The 21691-nt window shown below is 43.7% G+C and overlaps 1 protein-coding gene across 2 annotated transcripts; it reads left to right on the top strand.

Annotated features, from left to right (window-relative positions):
* The first annotated feature begins 1402 nt into the window (after positions 1-1402).
* Positions 1403-20531, top strand: mnta (MAX network transcriptional repressor a). 2 transcript variants are annotated; one of them, XM_010863694.5, is made up of 6 exons: positions 1403-1657; positions 9117-9780; positions 10191-10232; positions 10793-10904; positions 18225-18417; positions 18599-20531. In XM_010863694.5, the coding sequence occupies exons 1-6, from the start codon at positions 1585-1587 to the stop codon at positions 19402-19404; spliced, it is 1890 nt and encodes a 629-aa protein (XP_010861996.1). In that variant the 5' UTR covers positions 1403-1584; the 3' UTR covers positions 19405-20531. The 2 variants fall into 2 exon arrangements, with proteins under 2 accessions (XP_010861996.1, XP_010862077.1); XM_010863775.5 differs by lacking the exon at positions 10191-10232.
* Positions 20532-21691: the final 1160 nt, after the last annotated feature.

Here is a 21691-nt window from a genome sequence, read left to right on the forward strand (position 1 = left end):
TTCTAAATAGTTTTCTTAATGCATTAACTGCAAGTTGCTCTTGATGAGTATCTGCTAATCAATTGAGATGTACCTTAAAATTAGCATGAGGCCTTTAGGTTGTTTGACATAATGATCACAACAACCAAAAAAAACAAAGCCCTGGGAATGTTTTACTTTGAACATTCTGGAAGTTTTGTGAAAGAGGATTACAGTTTATGATGTTGAAGCCTACATTCCACCATTGGTTGAAAAGGGATATAACAAGCTTATTGGTTTGTCAAGAATGAATTTGGGGAAAATGTATGTAGCAAATGTGTACCTTTCTGGACAATACATCATGGTGTCTTGTAGACGTCAAAGCTGCGCAGAGAATCCCCATGTTTGCCTGAGTTAAAGATAAAGCAGGTTTTCGTTGATTGCATTATATTTTTAAGACTGGTTCCCAGGAGGTCCGCTTTGAGATGAAGGACAAGACCCTTCAACACACAACAAGAATGGCATTGAGCACGTGTAAGCCTTGTTTACATGTTAGTAATCGAATGAAATTGCGGATTTTACTCTCGGCAAAGAATGCGTAGGCCTTGCTATATTTTATCATCAGTAAGAAAATGCTGATTTTCAAACAATACTAATATTGAATTTGAAAATGTATATTATAGCCAGGAAATGTAAAATAGTAATGGTCATAGCTGTATTTTAGTCAACAATAATTGTTTCATAATTGTGTTGCGGCTGTAGCCTATTATCAACGAGAAGTCAGTACTTGTAAGTAATCTTCACTGAAGTCGTTACTGTCTCTGATTTCGTTTTCAGTGATCAAAGCAGCGATTCCAAACTATGCCATGCTTACGTTGTTGTGTTCATGCCGCACGCACGCACAGGTTGGTTTTCATTCACTCAAAAGATCCTCTTTCCCCGCGTCCACTGATGACGCCACCGGTCGTTACTCGAATCAAAACTGGGTGTATACATACAACTACACCCCTCACTATTTTTCATCCGGTGTAAACAACTCACTTTTGGGTAACCAAGGCCAGATCGCATCAAAGTGTACGCCCCTTACATAGTTGTTCACACTAGATTTTCTGTTTAGCAATGACATGTTCATAATACGTACAGTCAGTGCAGGGAATTGATACCTATATTTTATGGATTTGGATAAAACTAAATAAAACTTTCTGATTACATGATCAAATATGTACTGGTCAGGCCGTGGTTGTGTTCGTCATGCTAAATCTAAATTATAACGCTATTGTAATCAAAATGTTAGTGATTTCATTTTTTGGTAATTATAAAATGACATACCATTCCAAAACCCCATTTCGTGTTTTGTAGTTGTCATTGTAGTGTATGGGATGGAATATTGGGTATGTGTGGGCGGTCGTAAACGGTATGCTGTTGGCCTTGATTTGTTTCCTACTAGCTAGCTATTTCTCAGCGCCATCTTGTTGCAACTCCTCTACGTAGGTGGAAGAGTTTCTAGCTACGAGGGGTGTCCAGTTTTAGTGACAGACAGACTGGACCCTTAGACTGGGGGAAAAGTGCATAGTCTGTAACATTTGAATTGTTTTGCTCGTGAAATTGTTTCCAAAACGGAGGAGAATGAGCATCGAGACGCTTTTAGAAGCAGCCAAGTTTTTGGAATTGCAAGCCCAGCAACAACAGAAAACACGTGGTAAGAAAAGCGTACAATCAATTATAGGATTTGAAGAGTTTTACAAAGTTTAGATATTTTAAGATCTACAAATAATTAGTTGCGTATCAAATGTTTTAAAAAAAATACTGGCAGGCGATCGTCTGTGTGAGGTGGATTGCTCTCAATTCTAAATACTAGGTACTATTAAAAAATAACTTGTTCATAATTTACGATTTCCTGCATTTTATTGTATTGCCTTTGTTTGCGTTGGGGGTCGTGACTATTCGGACTTCCTTGTCTCAACTCCTAATCTAGTGTATTTTTACTGAGTTGTGTATTAAGCTTAAGCAACATGTTTTATGGTTTTAGATTAAACGATCCATTCCGAAATGTTATTAAAGTCAGCCACGGTATATACACACATTTGTTGCTGTGACAGGATACAATGTAGCCATGTGGATTCTACTGCATTGGGCTATATACGCGTTGATAAAATCGCATCCCATTGATATACGTATAGATGTTGTTTTATTTGATATACGTATAGTGTTTTAACTATACTATCACAGTAAAGGAAAACTGTATATACGCGCACGCTTCTAGAATCGTTTAAAAGCATTAATTATTTTACATTAGAAAAAAACATCCCATCGCCGATAGTAGGGCGGTGGCGAAGCGAGTGCCTAAAGCCGTTTTACATAATGACCTGGGCATATTCAGCGAAACGTAACGTTTTGGAGCGTTCGGGGTCTGTATGGAACAAACATGCTTGTCTTTCAAGGGTGGAATGTTGGATCACATCGGCTGTTTGTGGAATTTCTTTCAACAAAGTTTGAGAACATGTTGTAACTGAACGTGGCCCGTTCGTGGTTTGTAACTGAACGTGGCCCTGACATAGCGAGGGGATCACATGACGACAAACCCAGGCTTCCCCCTTCGGCTTCTGTCGCGTTCAATCAGTCTTTTGAAAATGAACGTACTATGTACACTTTACATTTTTGATCTCGTTGTTGCCAGTTTTAATATGAAATGTAGTTTGGAACATTTAGGATAATACCTTCGACTCGCGCGCTAATCGCCTATTTTTTTTTTTTTTGCGATGGTGACGTGTAAAAGTTCACCCCCCCCCCCATCTGCAATGGATTGGAAAGGTACCGCCCATTTCACCACGTGCATTCTCGGCACTCTTGCCACTCCTTCATACCCGGGCACTACACCCCTCACTCTTCGCTTGTTTTAGTGCTGCTACGTCACAGTGTGTAAGAAATAAGTAGGGCAGTGTTTCTCGTCTACTATACGGCTCTAGAGTGGTTATATAAACGGAACTATAGATGTTTTATACTTAACGAGTTGATTTTAGTGCCCATGCCCTCAGTTAATTTGTACTTTTCATCCAACCTAGTTAAAAAAATGTTGTGCAAAAGATCTTTAGAAGTCAAACTCATGTCCTGGAATGTTGGATTTACAATGATTTGTGTTCTGGTCTCCTGTGCTTCCTATATAAGAGGAAGGTGTCGTTACTTATGAAGAAATCTATGCCTAGCCTCTTATCTCTCAATGCTGCATGTAAACCTAACAAAGAACCCGACCATACTCTGTAATTAAGATGTCCTGTGTTTGGTAGAAATGGTAATGAAAATATAAGTTCTGGAAATAATTAGTCTTCCTATCTAAAGATGGAAATGTTATATCTGATTAGTTTCACGTCACATTACATTGTTTGGAACCCAAATGGTAAGCAAAAATTCCCATTCTGCTACCGTATCCATAGCTCTGGAATCACTAGGCAGTTCCATGATCCGTCTTTCATTTGCTTCCCAAAGTGAGGACAAAGGGTAATGACCTGTAAGAGTTTGATGACTTAAGGCAACCTGTGACCGAATGACAGGCTCGTAGCAACACACTGTACTCTACTGTGACACAGTCATTCATGTCTGTAATGTCTTTTAAATGACCATCCTAATCCGATACTTATCGAGAAAGATGTATTCCTGGCTCCGGAGAAGGGGTTGGTCTCTAAGGTTTTTTTTGGATGAATGAACAATTTGCTTCATGTACTTTCAGGGATTCACTAGACAAAACTTTGAAAGTATCCTTGTGCATATGCACACAAGCAACGCCTTACCAGCCTAATCCTCATTGGGCTTTTGGGGTCGTTTGTCTGTTTGAGAAGTGCAAACTTGTTAGGTGTCTTGAACTTGGAACACTCTGGCTGAACAATAAGTGTCTATTGGACTAGTAAAGACTGGGTCCTGTGGGGGGTAACGTCTTCCCCAAAGGGCTGGTGTTACAATTAAGCACCCATGAAGTGAAACAACTGACCGAGCTAATGCATTGACTAGCTGAACTTGTCCCATATCTTAATGCTTCCGTTTTAAGAAATGTGGGTACCGCATGTACTATTCAATACAAACCTGGTCTTGGACTTGTTTAACCTTTTTTTACACAAAATTAAAAAAGATTTAGTTTCATCTTCAGTACTTTACTTAACGCTTGAATGCAGAGAGAGTTGGCCCCCCCCCCCTTTTTTTTTGCCACTGATAGTGTGTTGTTCCTCTCAGGCAAATGCACTGGAGACGTTTTCCTGATGTCATAGAACATCTGCTCTCTATTTAAGAATCTTATCTTAGACCAAAGTGGCTTTCAATGAGCAGAACTGTTGTTTGTTCCTATACATCCGCTCTGCTGAAGAAAATGTCCAATGTCTGTTTTAATAACTGATGTTGCATGTGTCCTGTGGCCTTGGCCTCTTGGAAGATGCAAGAGAGCATTATTAGAACAGACACCGCCTGATTCAAGTCGGGGGTCTATTGCAGTGGTGTATATTGGTGGCACATCCAAATGAGTGAACTGCAGTAATACATGCGCAGGCCTATGAAGTGCAGCGTCTTGTGTCTAATCCACTATTGAATGTCATCAATTTGTCCCCTACTTCAAATCTCCCACTGAATTGATGTGGGGGTTTAAGAAAAGGGAACCCTGTGTAGCTAACATGCAATAATTGCCACGTTGATTCTGCTCCTTTATTCATGTAAATGGTGGATGTAAAGCTCTGTTGTTGGACGGATTCTGCGACCCACTGTTACTATAGCAACTGGACCCCCCCTTAGCATCTACACTTTGAAATGCATGCTGTGGGGGTGGTGACTCTCCTATCGGATTGGATGATGAGTTCAGGTCATTGATATAGAAAAGGGATTCCACCCTCTCTAATCCTGGGTACTGAGCCCCTCCCTTCATCTGTCACTGACTTGTCATATTTCCCCGAACCTAAATAATGCAATGTGAGCTCGTTTTCAGTTTTTACAACTGCTCTGCTTTTACTTTCCATGTCTGTTGCACAAACATGAACACAATGTTTTCACTTCGTCTTAAGGGTCTTTGAAACCTTTGAGGAGAGCTTTCAAATAGGTTTTCATAAAGTTAAACTCTTGGGTAGTTCTGACTTGCGAGGTCTCTGTTGTGGAGCTAGCAAAAAGGGAGGTTTTCTGAGTAGGTTTTTTTTTTGGGACATAAACAGTCATGTCACCACTCTCCATTGAAAGATATACCTGAGGTTTGCCTTTGCTGTTTTTCAATTATGTCAATAAGTTACTCCTGCTTGTGTGATACTGATCGTATCCAGCTCACTGTTGCTTACTCGCTTCAGTATTTGTAGATGTAATTTTCAGAGGATAATTTTTTGGATGGAAGTTGTCATTCTGCAACCAAATGTTACTTTGGTTTTCATGTTGTGGATGATGATGATGATGATGATGATGATGATTTTAATCAGTTAACATTCTGTTGTTTGCTCTAGGACTGCTATACATACATACATACATACATACATACATACATACATAAAATCTGTGGTATAGTATGTAGGCCGACATGTACAGTTTTTGCTTATGGGGCCCTAGTAAGAAGATTACTTTGTGGAATTACACAATGTCTCAGCAGAACATATCCTTCTAACATTGGAACTATTACATGGCTTGGGATTGGGCAAGCGGCATAAAACCTACTTTTAGTCCATTTATACCTGGCCAACAACCTTCTGATTCGGGTTCCACCAGCCCCAGAACCAGTTAATTGTAAAACGCCCACCACAATGAGTATCTTTCATGACTAATATGATGTTCTCATAGCATGTGAAAAAGGGTCAGGATCTGGGTGATTGGATGTTTAAAACGGTGTCAGGATTAGAGCGTTGATTGGTCTTAATGCTGGAGTGAGTGTCTACATAGACTACTGGTTCTAAGCGCAAAGCTAGTGCTGGTTGTGCTCTTTATTATCTACCCATCACGCTCTTCTTGTCATAGTTTGAAACCTTGATGTTTTGCTTAATATAATAAATTAATTGTTTTTCCTAATTTATTTTTGCACTCTCAAGTTGTGGCAGATGTCATTTAAGTGAAGGTTGCGAAGCGGAAGGCCCCCTTGTGGTAGAAGGTTCTGTTTGACTCTACAGGTGCTGGTCATAAAATTAGAATATCATCAAGAAGTTTATTCATTTCAGTAATTCCATTCAAAAAGTAAAACTTGTATAATGTATACATTCATTCCGCACAGACTGATATATATATCAAGTGTTTATTTCTTTTAATTTTGATGATTATAACTGACAACTAATGAAAATCCCAAATTCAGTATTTCAGAAAATTTGAATATTGTGAAAAGGTTCAATATTGAAGACACCTGGTGCCACACTCTAATCAGCTAATTAACCCAAAACACCTGCAATGGCCTTTAAATGGTCACTCAGTCTAGTTCTGTAGGCAACACAATCATGGGGAAGACTGCTGACTTGACAGCTGTCCAAAAGACGACCATTGACACCTTGCACAAGGAGGGCAAGACACAAAAGGTCATAGCTAAAGAGGCTGACTGTTCACAGAGCTCTGTGTCCAAGCACATTAATAGAGAGGCGAAGGGAAGGAAAAGATGTGGTAGAAAAAAGTGTACAAGCAATAGGGATAACCGCACCCTGGAGAGGATTGTGAAACAAAACCCATTCAAAAATGTGGGGGAGATTCACAAAGAGTGGACTGGAGCTGGAGTCAGTGCTTCAAGAACCACCACGCACAGACGTATTCAAGACATGGGTTTCAGCTGTCGCATTCCTTGTGTCAAGCCACTCATGAACAAGACACAGCGTCAGAAGTGTCTCGTCTGGGCTAAAGACAAAAAGGACTGGACTGCTGCTGAGTTATATTCTATGATGAAAGTACATTTTGCATTTCCTTTGGAAATCAAGGTCCCAGAGCCTGGAGGAAGAGAGGAGAGGCACAGAATCCACATTGCTTGAAGTCCAGTGTAAAGTTTCTACAGTCAGTGATGGTTTGGGGTTCCATGTCATCTGCTGGTGTTGGTCCACTGTGTTTTCTGAGGTCCAAGGTCAACGCAACCGTCTACCAGGAAGTTTTAGAGCACTTCATGCTTCCTGCTGCTGACCAACTTTATGGAGATGCAGATTTAATCTTCCAACAGGACTTGACACCTGCACACAGTGCCAAAGCTACCAGTACCTGGTTTAAGGACCATGGTATCCCTGTTCTTAATTGGCCAACAAACTCGCCTGACCTTAACCCTATAGAAAATCTATAGGGTATTGTGAAGAGGAAGATGCGATTCGCCAGACCCAACAATGCAGAAGAGCTGAAGGCCACTATCAGAGCAACCTGGGCTCTCATAACACCTGAGCAGTGCCACAGACTGATGGACTCCATGCCACGCCACATTGCTGCAGTACTTCAGGCAAAAGGAGCCCCAACTAAGTATTGAGTGCTGTACTTGCTCATACTTTTCATGTTCATACTTTTCAGTTGGCCAACATTTACAAAAAAATTTTTTTTTTCTATTGGTCTTAAGTCATATCCTAATTTTCTGAGATACTGAATTTGGGATTTTCATTAGTTGTCAGTTATAATCGTCACAATTTAAAATAAATAAACATTTGAAATATATCAGTGTGTGTAATGAATTAATGAATATAATATAGTTTCACTTTTTGAATGGATTTACTGAAATAAACTTTTTTTTATGATATTCAAATTTTATGACCAGCACCTGTATTTTACTTCTTGCTAAGTTACTGAAACTTTATGTTCTGGTGTCTGTTGTAATGATATACATTGCTTAAAGTAGCCTTGCATATTGGAACATTTGAGTGTGTTGGCCTTTTACCCCTCCACCCACCCCTCAATGCTGCCAGGCCCAAACAAAAAAAAATGTAATGGGTTGTATGAATCACAGGACATTGTAGTGCCCTACAGTAAACCAAGGCTGTGTTCTCAAACAGTGCACGACACTCTCTAGACAGTGGTTCCCAACCAGGGTTACAAGGACCCAGGGGAGTACTTGGCCATTCCACAGGGGGTGCTTGAAAACACCCATGACACCATAGGCTTACTAGTGAAATTAACACGAGGGGGTACTTCAGGGATACTCTGAGCTGAGGAAAGTTCTGTTGGTGGGACAGTAACGGAGAAAGGTTGGGAACCACCACTCAAGGAAATAGAGTGGCATTTGGGACACATGTTTTTCTTCAACAGAAGACTCTGGTTAATGAAATGCACTTTTCTTCGACTGGCTGTCCAACATTAGTATAAATGAAAGGTTGCTGGTTCAAATCTCTGAGGCGACTGGCGAAAAAACTCTAGCTGACAAAGACCGTCAACCGTAGCTGTTATCCCTAATTGCTCTGTGCTCGTTGCTGTAAAGGAGAATGTGTTCTTTCCTGGTAGAATGGTAGAAAATCGATGGGATTTATGCTTGCCCATTGGTGAGGAACGTATGTCCGAGTTGGAATAGACCTTTTAAAGGGGAAGGGGGGGTGCAGGTGTCTGGCTTCATATTTCCTTTCGAATCAAACCGTTGTAACATAAGCTGTGAACGCTTAGTGTGCTAAGTACGTAATGGCTCCTAGATTTCCTTGTTTTCACTGATTGTACTGATATTCACTGAGTAAACCACACTGTCCACCTCAGTACATAGTCAGACGACTCTGGGCTGTTTCTCTGAGCCTTATAAGTGGTTACTTAACAATTTTTGCTTGTTTTGTTTGATAATGATGTTAGCTAGTTTACATTGTAGCTGAAGCAGCTAGTAGTCTAGCATTTAGATGGGGTGTTTAACTCTGGTCCTGGAGGGCCAAAACACTTTTTGTATTCATCCTTTCCTTCGAATCAGGGGCTGATTCAGACTAGTTTACCTACCAGGTAGAAACTAAAACCAGGTACAGATTTGTTCCTCCAGGATGGAAGTTCAAGGGCCCTGGTTTTGATAATCTGACCATTAACTGAAAGGTGAAACATTTTTAGAAAAGCTGTTGATCTGCCCACTACTCTAATTGCTCCCATGTGGTTGCTCTCAAAAGAGTGCATTTGTAGAGCAGTTATTTTGTCCTTAATGCTGTAATGAGATTCTGGTAACATTGTAACTGACCTTTAACCATGTCTTCTGTCACTTGGTAACATGTTCCACCTCTAACCATCTCGTCGTCTCCTCCCTGTAGAGGAGAATGAGCTGAGGGAGAAACTTCGCCTAGAACAGCTGTCTGATCACACCCATAGGCCCAGTGATGTCACATCTTACTCCTCCCCAGTCCGGATAAACCATGTGACCCGTGCGGAAGTGCTCGGCCCCAACTTGGAGCCCCACGGCACCCCTGTTCCACCCCCATTGCCTTCCCCGTCCGTATTCACCACTGTGATACCTGTCCCCATGCTGACCTCAAACCACACAGGCCTGCCCCCCACTGTCCCAACCCCGTCTTCCAGCGTTCTGTCCCCCCAGCGGGGGGCCGCACCGGACATAACCTCCCACAGGAGGGAACCTTACGCCCCAGTGCAGGACCACCAAAGACCGGGTGCCCCTCTGGCTCTCTCCCCTCAGGTCACATCCCACCACTTGCCTCTGGCCCCACCTGGGAACCACAAGCAAAATCACCACCATCTACCGCAAATGGTTTCCCCCCAATCTGGCAACCATAAACTGCAGCAGAAGCAGCATCCGCAGGCCCCCCAGCAGCCCCACCATGGCCCCATCGTCTCCACCCCCCAACAGCCTGCCCTACTCCCTCAGCCATTGCCCCTGCAGATGCCCCGTGGGGGCCAGTCCAGCCCTGTTGGGGGCCAAGGCAGCCCCCCTGATCTCGAGGGGAAGAAGAGGCCTGGAGGGTAAGTGGCAGTATTTGTGTTTGAGAGGTGATTTAGGCTTTGTTCTCCATTTCTGTCGTTGTTTTCCTTTTTATTTTAATGTGGATTTGTTTCCTAGTGAAGATCAGTCTGTGTAGATATGCCTGGGATTGTCAGTCACTAGTGAGTGAGTATCAGAAAATCACAACCAAACTGCACCGAAGGATTCTTGGATAACTTTACTCTCGGGTTATGTCCTCCAAAATGGCTATGTCCTGATTGGACACTTGTGCCGTAATCTGATTTAATTGGTGGTCTATGCATTATACTACTGTTGTAGTTAAACTGAGATCATGGTGGACTTTATATTTGATTCTTGTTCTGTGAGTCTCGTCGTCTTGCCCATTCTGGACACTCAAACTTATAATGTGCACCGATCTGTGCTTTTACAGGGCAGGGACAAGAGAAGTACATAACAAGCTTGAGAAAAACAGGTGGGTGCATCTCTCTCCCATGGTGGCCTTTATTAAACGGAGCGTTGAGCTCTTTAACAGGGCAGCTTACGGTTATGGTGAAATTTGCTGCATTAGTATTGCCAGCGTCTTTCAGCCAAGTTGCTAGCATTCTTCTCTGTCCGGTTATAAATGCAAATGATACTTCCATTTATGGCTACTCTTTAGATATTGCAATTGTCAACGCTATTGATTATAATTGATGATCTCTTGGTACTTGATAATGGCTTTGAAGATTCTGTTTTGCACACAATAGGTCTACTTCCATGTACTGTAGTAGGTGCATAATGCCCAAAAAGGGCTAAGCAGAGGATTTTCCTTCCCGCTGCCGGAACCCTTTCTGATGTTTTACTACGAATACAGAAACCTGTTCAACATTTCTTATTTCAGAAGTAGTTAGGTAAATGTAGTCTTAAATGGGACATTGGTTAGCTTCTTTTCATTTTTTTTATCATTTGGAATGTGCGAGATGTCGTCTCCTCGTGCCTCTTTCCTTCACTAAAACCCACTTCTCTCTGCCTTTCATCCCTCCATCCTTTCAGACGTGCCCACCTGAAGGAGTGCTTTGACACCCTGAAGAAGAACATCCCCAACGCGGATGAGAAGAAGTCGTCGAACCTCAGTGTGCTGAGGACGGCCCTCAGATACATCCAGGTGAACTAGAAGAACTGCATGATTGTGACCACGATAACCCAGCTGGATGGAATTGATCGTTCGCCACTGGGCTGTTGCTGTTCATTTCCGTTCCGATTCATTGTGTGGAGGGAGTTGGTGTCAAATCCATTGCTTGGTTCTGGGGAAGTAGGGAAGTGTAGTGCATTTCCCTGGACACAAAGTTGGCTTTTATGCTTGGGAATTATTCCATACAAAAGCTGTTGTTTACAGGGATTTCTGTAATCTGAATCCCCTGATGCTTGCCTAAACTTGGCCTATTCCACCACGCAAAAAGGAGGGCGAACTGATTTCTTGTTTCTAGTAGGCTGATTTTGGAGCTGATTTGTATGGTGTTCTTGGCCACGTCAGGCATTGGTGCCCGACTGATTGGAGGGGTATCCTGCAACGTTAGCTGGAGCTACAGTCGCTAAGAAAGAAAGCCAACATGTGATGCTAACCAGATGCCTTGTAACTGTGTGTTGCACGTGTCTAGTCAAAGGGCATACTCTTCATTGAGACAACGCTGAAACATTCATCTGATCAGTGCCACGTCATTTTTTTTTATTCGGGAAACACTGTTTAAAGGGGTATTTTATAACTTTTCATTAAGGACATCTTTATGCTTTGGTGTGCTTATCAGTGATACATGCTGTCATGACTAGATGTCATTTCTTTCCGGGTCATTGGAGTTAACCATGAGTTGAACTATCCCACTACCCCGAAGTACTTTTTGCCATAGAAATGTACCTGGCTAAAAGTAGCCCCCTGATTGCTTTTTAATAGGATAACTCTTTACCAAATAAACATGACTGGCATGTCCTTAAACTCATGGTAGGGTGCTCTGTTGATGAGAACAGTGGTTGGACGCTCTAGTCACACATTGAGGTCATGGCTTGGTGACACGCCAAATGGCCCATTCCTTGTATGTCAATGCTTTTACATGCTAACATGTGGTCATTAGTATATTAGCATATTGCAAGAGCACCATTTAGGTTGTAGAGAGCAGCTATTGTCAGATCATGGTCCTTTTGCAGCGCCACAGCTGAAACAATGTCTGGCTGGTTCCTCCCCATTCAGTGTGATCGTGACATGATCAAGCATTGAATCAACCATCATAAGCCCTCGCAAGCATTGCTTTCAATAAGCAGGAACAAAACTTTATTTTGAATAACTTACAAAATGTTCTTTCCTTTTGTATAAATGCACATTCTAAAATTTTTTCCACAAACATTTGAACATTAGGCCGAAACAGTATAATAAAGGCATGGCAAATAGACCAATTTGGAGTAGACGTCGCGGTTCCGTGAAGTTTGGTGGTGGCAGAAAACTACGGGAACAAGTGTAGGGAAACGGGCAAGTTCCTCAGACTCAAGAAAAAAAAAAAAAAAAAATATATATATATATATATATATATATATATATATGACACACAAACCCACTGCAAGCCTGTCTCTTTGGCAACAGAGTCGTGCAAGTCACACGGCTGTCTTTAATTGTTATTGGTCAGGCTCATATAGTGCAGAGTCAGTGGAGTGGAAGGAAGCTGAGTAAGGGGAAGAGTTAGTGATGAGATTGAAGTCGGGGGGGGTGGGGGGGTTGGGGGGGGGGGACAGAGAACATCATGTCCAGACATGGTGGTACGTTGCAGAGCAGGCACGTGTGACCTCTCTACATGCCCCCTTCTGGTCCCATTTTCCCCCTTTGTTACTTCAAGCTGAGGCAGGGAGGCGTGGCTGTTTGCTAATGGGACCAATGGGCACCAGAGATGTTGAATAAGAGGATTTGGGCAGAGGATTATTTTTCATTTGATTCATCTTAGGAGTTACATGTGAGATGTCCATCTGTGAGGGATGCTCGCAGCCGTCTGTCTCCAGGCAGGAGTGCTGTTCCAAGATCAACTTTGCCTTTTAGATTTTAATAAATATTATATTTTTTGTCTGGAGTGATCTGATCATAGATCAGCAATTTGAGACGCTTAATGAAGGCCCTGTTCTTGTCTCTTATGGGAGCATGCCTCTGTTTTCCAATAAGGTTAATGTCAAGTGCGATGTTACTGTTTGCTCTTGGCCACTCTGCTGAGAAGTCAAGTCTCACTTCCTTGTTTCTTTTTTTCGTTCTCTTCTTTAATAGATGAAATGAACAAGGAACTTTCATATCTAACTGCTTGTCTGCAACACATTCTGGTGTATGCAAGCAGATTAAACCATCCCGTGATTCTGTTTGAGTTGATTATCACTAGTTTGTACTCCTAGTCCCTTCCCCTAGCCAGTCCCGTGTTAAGTGATATTCTGCTTTTAAAGTCTTCATAAAGCCTTCATAAGAAGTACATAAATGAGACTAAAGCTGGAGTGTGTATGTGTGTGTGTATATATATATATATATATATATATCTCAAATCTGTAGCGTTTGCAAAACACTGAAACTGATTTGTATGCATTGGTGTGCCAGACCACACCCATGTGAATGTTTATTGGTTAATGTTTTCATTAATAGTTTGGAAAATATTGCATTCTGTGTCCTTAGTTGATGGATAACTTACCACGTTTTTCGCAAATCTGTATTTTGGTGCCAGAAGAGTTGTTGATTATATTTCTATTCAAAATGGTGGAAAATCCATCTCGGCAACACATCATTAGTGGGACCTATGTAGACGAACTTCACCATCCTTCACGAGTAAAAACCTGAAGTTATCTTTTTAACAGATTTATAATATAGACATTTAATTTGGACCATTGGTTTTCTGAGAGGATTATATATATATATATATATATATTTATTTTTTATTTTTTTTACCTATCATCAAAATATGTTTTTGATTGACACCCTGCTTCGATGATTTATACATTCTAATGTGGGTGTTTTTGTTCTAATCTGACCTCATTGCTACTGTCTGATATAATGTGAGTTAAAATGGCTGTATGTGGGAGGGGGAGGGGCTATGTACAACCACAAACCCTACAGTGCTCAGTGCTGGGACTCCTCGCTCCCCTCCCTCCGTTCCTGGTGCCTCACTGCTCACAGCCACATGAGCAGAGCGCACATGGCTAGGCTGAACCTTGTGACGTCAACCCCATGATGCCCCCCCCCCCCCCGGCCTTGCCCCTGGAAAACACACCGCTCCAGCTCAGTGCTACAGCTAGCTCCCCTCCTGGAACTGCCTGGGAGGGCTTGCTACCAAGCAACGTGAGGGTGGGGAATGAGACAGGGAAAGTGAGCGGGAGAGCGACATCAGAGTAGAACAGGAAGACACACAGTCGTAAACACCAGCCTTGTTTGGGAAGCAGGGGCTGTTTGTTGAGGTTGTGCAGTTGGAGGGAACTGCTTTATTCCACAAAGGGAAAGCGGCTCCTTTCAGTGTGTTTGGCTACAGATCATATTATCAATTATAATACTTGATATGAATAAAAGTGGTTCATGATTTGTTACAGGCAGAGATTTTAACGCAGTTCTCTTTCTTTGAAATGTCAGTTTGAATTTTCAAGTTCAGTCAATCTAGAGGGAGATTTTCTATTGAGAGACAGGAAGTCATAGGATTTTAAGCACTGCAATGCGTTTTGTTTTTTCGTCTTTTGATTCCAGGTCTTTGTGTAAGGCTTTGTTATCAAAAGAGGGCCTTTGTAATACTGAAGTGGGTCAACTAGTTGGTAAGTTCTGATTTTGAACCGCACTTCCTTTCAAAGCAGTCGCAGATCCCATCTCATCGGAAGTGTCCGAAATGGTTTTCTTTTGGGTCAGAGCCCCCGGTGCGCTTTGAAACCAACTAAAATAGTGGCATTCTGCTTTTATGTCTGTTTTCAGGGTTAGTGTAAGGTTAGAGTAGGCTTCCTGTAATGAGACCAGGCCTGTTCTTTTTCCGTCTAAGTGGTTTAACACTCAGGGAATTAACCGTGGATGAACATTAATGCTGTTTACCATGAGGCCAATGGAAGGAGGTCTTGACCTGGAGGAACCCGGAAACTGCTTTTAGTAAGGCGGTTGATTTGGACTCCCATTAGCTTTTCCCATAGAAACGCCTCACTTAGAGTGACAGTAACAAGATTTTAAACCCAAATTAAACAGATAATTCAACTGATGTATGTGTGTGTTTCTTCACACCCCGCCCCTGTGGCTTTGGAACCTGGGTTCTTATCGTGGTGTCAGCATACTGGCTCTGTGCTGTCAGTGTTGGTGGGAGGGGGAAGTTGGATGTGTTTACCCAGACGAATGGTTATTGCCTACATCCGAGTTGTTTCTAGTTAAAGAAGAGCAAGTTGGCAGAATTAGAAGTTCCATTTTAAATATGAGGATTATATTAGTCTTATTTGAGTTTACAGGAATGTATTTAATATCAAAGAAATTATGTAATTTAAAAAATGCGATTTGTCTTCCTATGAGATTGACTTTATTCAGTCAGCTTGGTCCCTTATAAACCTGTCAACATCTGCTGTTCATTGGCAGTCAGAGTAAAACGTATGAACTACAACTCCATGGCTGGCTGAAACATGGATGAAAATCAATAATGAGGCTAATTCGTTTCATCATACTTTCACGTTAGCCTCTCCCTTTTTGACTGGAGCCTGTGAAATGATCTCGTTTTAGCTTGGGGCTCAGTGAGAAGACAATGGTTTACGGTTACTGATCACCACAAATGCAGTAGTCACAAGACCTGTGTCTTTGGCTAATTGGCTGGCACAGTGCGCAGATAATAGCGTCTCTGCAACGTGATTGGCTGCCTACTGCCAACGCTAGTTTGCTTAATCTCAGCAGTGCTGCTGCAGAAGTGAGTCAGTGAGTACAGCCTGGCTGCTCCTCCCTGCCTCTCCCCCTGCTCCCCTCTTCCCTCTCAGCGGGGCCATGTCTTCAGCATTTGCACGATGCCTGGGTTGTGTTTACGTTATGCGCCAGCTACTTAGTCCTGCTCTACTTTAACATTAACAGCCCTAGACGTGGCGTGGCTGCACCTTACTGGGATAGTCCTGTTGGTCATGTCTGAAGCTGAGGGATACCTTGTCTCCTTATGACTTGCTTTAGCTTGGTCTGGCTACTCATGGCTGCAGTGGTCTATTTCCCTGATGGTGGCGGCTTGGCAATAGGTTGATCAATATAGGTGCTGCTCCATAGGTTTCCCAGTGATCTTCCCATGTGCTCTTCTTATCTTGTTTGTCATGTACATTGTTGACTCTAGTCTGTCCCTTGCTGTTGCTATGTGTTGTCTGGCTGAGTCGTAGATTGGGTATTAGGTGGTGGTAGTATAGCAGTCTTGCCCTGGAGACGGTTTCTCTAAAGACTGTATGGAACAGCCAATTGTATAAGGCCAATGTCTACAGCTATTATAGCATGTCAATACGAACAGTTTATGGTTCAAAGCTGCTAGCTACTTGTAGCATATCATAATAAGCAAAGAGACTTGAGAGAGGGACAGTTATGGTCATTGTGCCAGACATTACTGGCCCTGGGGGTTTGTAGAGCAGTGAATATTGAGTACAGCATGCTGGTCTCCTTCCCTTGTGTTATGAGTAATGGCACTAGGCACACACAGCTGTGACTACAAAGGTGTGTGTGTGTGTGCGCACGCTAGCTATGAGCTTGCTGATCTCATGCCACTGCACTGTAACTTACAGCGTGGCTCATTGGTCAGGTTCTACAGCTGTTGTTTAAACATTCAGGCGTCGTTTTGGTCACTGGGAGTGACGCTTCTGATGGATCTTTAATATTCTACCCTGGTACCACTGGTGGTCTGGTGCATAGAGCTGCTCGTCACCTAACAAGTTGTCAAGGAAACAATAGTGGTTTTCAGCTGTTCCCATGACAACTTAACAGGGTGACTCCTGTATTTAATTTTGCCAAGACAAAGAAATACAGGTTTGAGCATAGAGCGGGGTAGCCCTTTTCCTGGAGTGTCAACGCTTCTGCAGTATTTTGTGCCAACACACCCACACGCACGCACACACCACTCCGTCCGTCTCGAAGACGGGAACAAGTGTGACTCAACAGCAGCCAGTCAGCAGGTCTCTAGCCGTATCATCTGTTGCTGAACTGATAGAACCTTAAACAACACAAGCCTCTGCCATCCCGTAACGTTTAAAACCCGACACAGATACAGGAAATACAGGCCTGTGAGCACACAGCTTTATGAGTCATAGATGAGTCCAGTCAGCAGAGCTGCGTCATGGCTTTAGTCTTTTGGCCCTTAGGGGAGGGAAAGTAAAACCAAATGTCTCCATCTGCCCTGGCAATCTCTATCATGGTGTTCGTGCTTGGATGTTTTCTCTCTCACAGACAGACTGTAATCTGTCTCTCTCCTCCATACAGGCTTTCCCAGCAATGCCCACTACAGCCTGTTTTGTCAGGCCTTTGTCGGCTGACCAGAAATGAGAACTGGGCCAGATAGTCACTGCCCAGCTCCTGCCTCTGCTGTCGGTCTCTCCTGTCCGTTGGTCTGTCGCTTTTATTCATCCTGTCTAAAGATGCAACAGGTTCTGAGATGTTAGGTTTGTCAGACAAACCTTTCTCAAAGTGGGCTGTCCTTTGATTTGGTCTTCTAGGTAGGTTGTGTCGATTTTGGTCTTCTAGGTAGGTTGTGTCGATTTTGGTCTTCTAGGTAGGTTGTGTCGATTTTGGTCTTCTAGGTAGGTTGTGTCGATTTTGGTCTTCTAGGTAGGTTGTGTAGACCCGTGGTGTAGACTAGCATGGATAATGGGGGAGGTGGGTTGGGCTGATCCACATAAGGAGGCATGGTCCGTGTGGGGGGATGTTGATTGGTCTTTAATAACAGCAGTACTCTGAGTACTGGTGCTTCCTGTGGTTCAGGGGTTCCAGTCTGCCCTGGCTTGGATTTCCTGTGTGAACTCACCATGTTTTTATGACTTGGGGATTATTATTTATTTTTTCAACTTTTCTTTTGGTTTCTACTTTCACCCAAATCACAAATCCAACTCTTATGCCTATCCAAGCATTTGGAAAAGTCAGAAAGTCCAGTAAGTTTGTAGCCCTATTCAGATTTGAGATGTGTGTCCCTGTCTTTTGCTCAAGGCTGCAAGTCCCATCTCTCTATCTAAACATTGAGAAAATAAGAGGATCACATGGGGTCACAAAACAGTTTTTTAGTCACAGACAAAGTGACGAGGATAAAATACTCACTGATAAGGGACAGCTTGTGGAGTTTGAGAAAGGTGTGTGTGTGGTCTTGCCGCTAGCACTTTTCTTTATTTTAATATGTCAACTGTAGATGGATATTGTAGTAAAAAAAGATGAAGGGTGTAATGAATATAGATGTTTTTTGGTTCTGTTGAAGGACTTGTTAGAGTACTGAGCCCTCTGCTCTCTTTGTCTCTGTTGCAGACGTTGAAACGGAAGGAGAAGGAGTACGAACATGAGATGGAAAGATTGGCGCGGGAGAAAATCGCTACACAGCAGCGATTGGCTGACTTGAAAAACGATCTGAGCCAATGGATGAATGTTATAGAGATCGACCGTGTCCTCAGACAGACTGTCCAACCAGAAGACGACCAGGCTTCAACCTCTACTGCCTCAGGTATTGTCAATCATTCAGACGACCAATCAAATTAATTTAGACTTCCGGTTAAAATAAGACACTAAATGGTCATCTCCAAGTACTTCACTAACTGCACTAACCTAAGCGGGTGCGCTGTGATCGTATGTGCTTTAGAATCAAGGGGGATGTTTTTAACATTACTTTTCTGTCTGTTTCACAGAGGGTGAAGACATGGACGAGGATGTGGATGATGAGAATGTTCCGGCATCACGGACAGCCTTAACCAGCGTGCCTCAACAAGCCATGCAGCCTGAGCCGCAAACCACTGTGACCCCCATCCTCACCCAGCACATCACCATGCAACACAACAGCCAAACACCACCCCAACCCCACCCACTAACCTTGTCGGCCCTGCCTGTGTCCGCTACGTTCTCCGCCCCAGCGTCCAGCACTACTGCCACCCCCATGCAGGCCCTGCTGCCAGCCCACACACACATCATATCCCCCCCCAGTGCGCTCCTCCCAGGCCACGCCCACATGGTGACGGCCCCCAGCCTCCAGCCCACGGTCATCGCCCACGCCTCGGCCTCCCACGCCTCTGTCATCCAGGCGGTCAACCATGTCATCCAGGCTTCGTCTGGAGGAGCCAAGCATGTGGCGCACCTGGCCACCACCACCTCCTCCGCGTCCATGCAGCTGGCCTCAGGTCACCCCCAGCCCATTGGACACATCACTGTCCACCCTGTTAGCCACCTGGGTCAGCACCATCTGCCCACCATCTACCCCCAGCCTGTGGCTGTCTCTCAGCCTGCCATGGTGGGCCACATCGCCCATACCCTCACCCATGCCACCCAGGTTAATGGCACGTCCCCCAGCCAGGGCACAGCCACCATCGTGGGCAAGCAGACGGCCGTTGGTGCCCAGATGGTGACTCATCACCCCCAGCTGGTGGGCCAGACCATGCTGAACCCTGTAGCTATGGTGACCATGCCCTCATTCCCTGTTAGCACCCTGAAGCTAGCCTGAACTGCTTTGAAACCAGGCCAGAGCCATCCTGAAGCTAGCCTGAGAACCAGGCTACAGGTTCAGGTCAGACACATCCTGAGGTGGCCAGTCAGGTCCAGGTTGGAGACGGACCTCCAAGTCCCGGAGACCCTCGGCCCCAGGGCAGACCACTTGGACAGAAAGTGGAACAGGAGCCAGTTCAAAGCCATAAGCAGCCCAGAGCTGGGCGGGGCCAAGGAGATGGAGCCTCGCCCAGAGCAGGGCGGGGCCTAGGAGATTGAGCCCCACCCAGAGTAGGGGGCCTAGGACTACTATACTGACTTGTCTTGACCAATGGATAGATTTTATTCAGTAGTACAAAATACATCATAAATCACACTACATGTTTTAAAATCGTAACCGGGATAACACTAAGTTAGACTTTCCATTGTGGTCCCTAAAAAGAAAAATATATATTTTCAAGAATTTCAAGGGCTGTGGACAAAGATCTTCCACAGAGGTGGGCTCAAGTTCTGTCTGACTCAAACGGTCTCCACCTACAACGCTGTGTCTCAGTCCCCGCCTTATCAAGAGGCGCAGATGGAGCAGGCTTGTTGTAGCGGGGTTTGTGGTCACCTCCTGCAGGGGGTAAGACAGGAGGGCAGGGGTGGAGCTGTTGCCCAGGGCCCCCCATTCCCAGCTGCTCTCCGTAGGCTCTGTGGTAAACGTTGTGTAGCACCCATCTGGGGTGGAGCCAGGCACTGCTACAGCACCAGAAGGAAAAGTCCTTTTTGGAGTGACCACTTGAGATTCTTCAGCAAGTCTCTGGCATCTCCAAGCCTCTGCCTGCCACATTCTTATTTAAAATAAACTGGTTAGCTAGTATTTCAGCAAAAAAGTGGCTTGCAAGTTTTGTTACTCTGTAAAACTATATATATATATAAAATTTGATTGAAAATATATATATATTTTACTAATAAATATTTACTAATATTGTGCAGGAGACCTCTCTGGGCTGCCTCTGCACCATGGCAACCATGAACCCCATATGGAATGCAAGACACAATGTTGTATATTCACTGATTCACAAGCTGCATTACTAACTAACTAACCAGAGGCATTACAGCTCTCAGTAAGGAACATTCCAAAAAGAAAAAGGAAAAAAAAAAGAACTATGTTTATATCTTTGATGGTCATGAGTTGATTGAGCCCATGAGTGTCTTGATGTTTTAGTGCTTGTATACATGGAGACTCGCTGTCCCTCAGCATTCTGATCTACAGAAGCGTAGCTGTAGAAAATGGTGGTAAACAATGTCATCATACGTTAGGCAGCAGGGCATCTATATTCACACAGGATGTGACTTTACATCACTGGTACAGGGTTCTGGATTCCACAGAGTATTAAATGACACTAGTAATTATGACGGTGGTGTCATTTTTAGGTTTTGTTGCTCCAAGGTATTAGACTCTACTCTCGTTGGCACCAGATGGCCGACTTGTCCATTCAGAAAGCAGGGTGTCCAATTTCAGACTTGGGGTCAGAGAGACTGCCTTCCTGGCCGTGTGAGATTGGTGTGTTTGTCAGCAGCAGCATGTTATTGGTGTGTTCTCTGACAACAAAGCGCTATAAAGAAAGCACATTGAGAACACTATCGCGGAACCTCCCCCTCTTTCTATCCAGGCACATGGCTGTTCAGTGAAACCTAAAACAAGGCCTGGCCGGTACCTCCCTTCCCACCCCATCCCACTGCACAAGTGTTGTTGCTACATGCCTCACTGGCTCCCCCTAATGGTGAGGTGTCCCAACCACACCACGCCCTCTAACTGAATGCTGATTTAACAGAATAGTAGGTTAATAACACATTCAGCATATGGCTGCATTTAATACCCAGTCTGAATGATTTTTATCAAACAATTTGGGTTTTTGCCAGTCAGATTAGCTGTTTTCTTTTCACATTAAATGTATTCTTTAGCGCTAATCTGATTTGTCCCAAAGACAAATTGGTGAGTTTATTTTTGTATTTTTAGAATTGGTCTGCCTGTCAACTTGTGTGGCCTGAACACACGGCAGCATAATGAGTTCCACTGGGCGCATCAGCTGAACCGTGTAAGGTGTGGCTCCTTTCCTCAGACTGAAACTATTCGGTTTAGCAGGAAACACCACAAGCACCTTTGTACTTCCGCTAACATACAGGATGTTACAATGCCTCCCAGCAGCAGGCTTGGTCGTTGCGAACGGTTGCTTGAATATCCGCGTGGTTTTGTAAGGACGTCGATGCCGTGGGTCTTGCCGACGCCTGTCGGGGTCATTGGTAGACCGTTCATGTGA

Source organism: Esox lucius, chromosome 1 (genome assembly GCF_011004845.1).
Source record: "Esox lucius isolate fEsoLuc1 chromosome 1, fEsoLuc1.pri, whole genome shotgun sequence".
NCBI lineage: Eukaryota > Metazoa > Chordata > Actinopteri > Esociformes > Esocidae > Esox > Esox lucius.

Coding starts and splice junctions, on each gene's coding strand:
- mnta (XM_010863694.5), top strand. CDS start 1,585: ATGAGCATCGAGACGCTTTTAGAAGCAGCCAAGTTTTTGGAATTGCAA. Junction 1,658..9,116: donor GCAACAACAGAAAACACGTG/GTAAGAAAAGCG, acceptor TCCTCCCTGTAG/AGGAGAATGAGCTGAGGGAG. Junction 10,233..10,792: donor AACAAGCTTGAGAAAAACAG/GTGGGTGCATCT, acceptor CCATCCTTTCAG/ACGTGCCCACCTGAAGGAGT.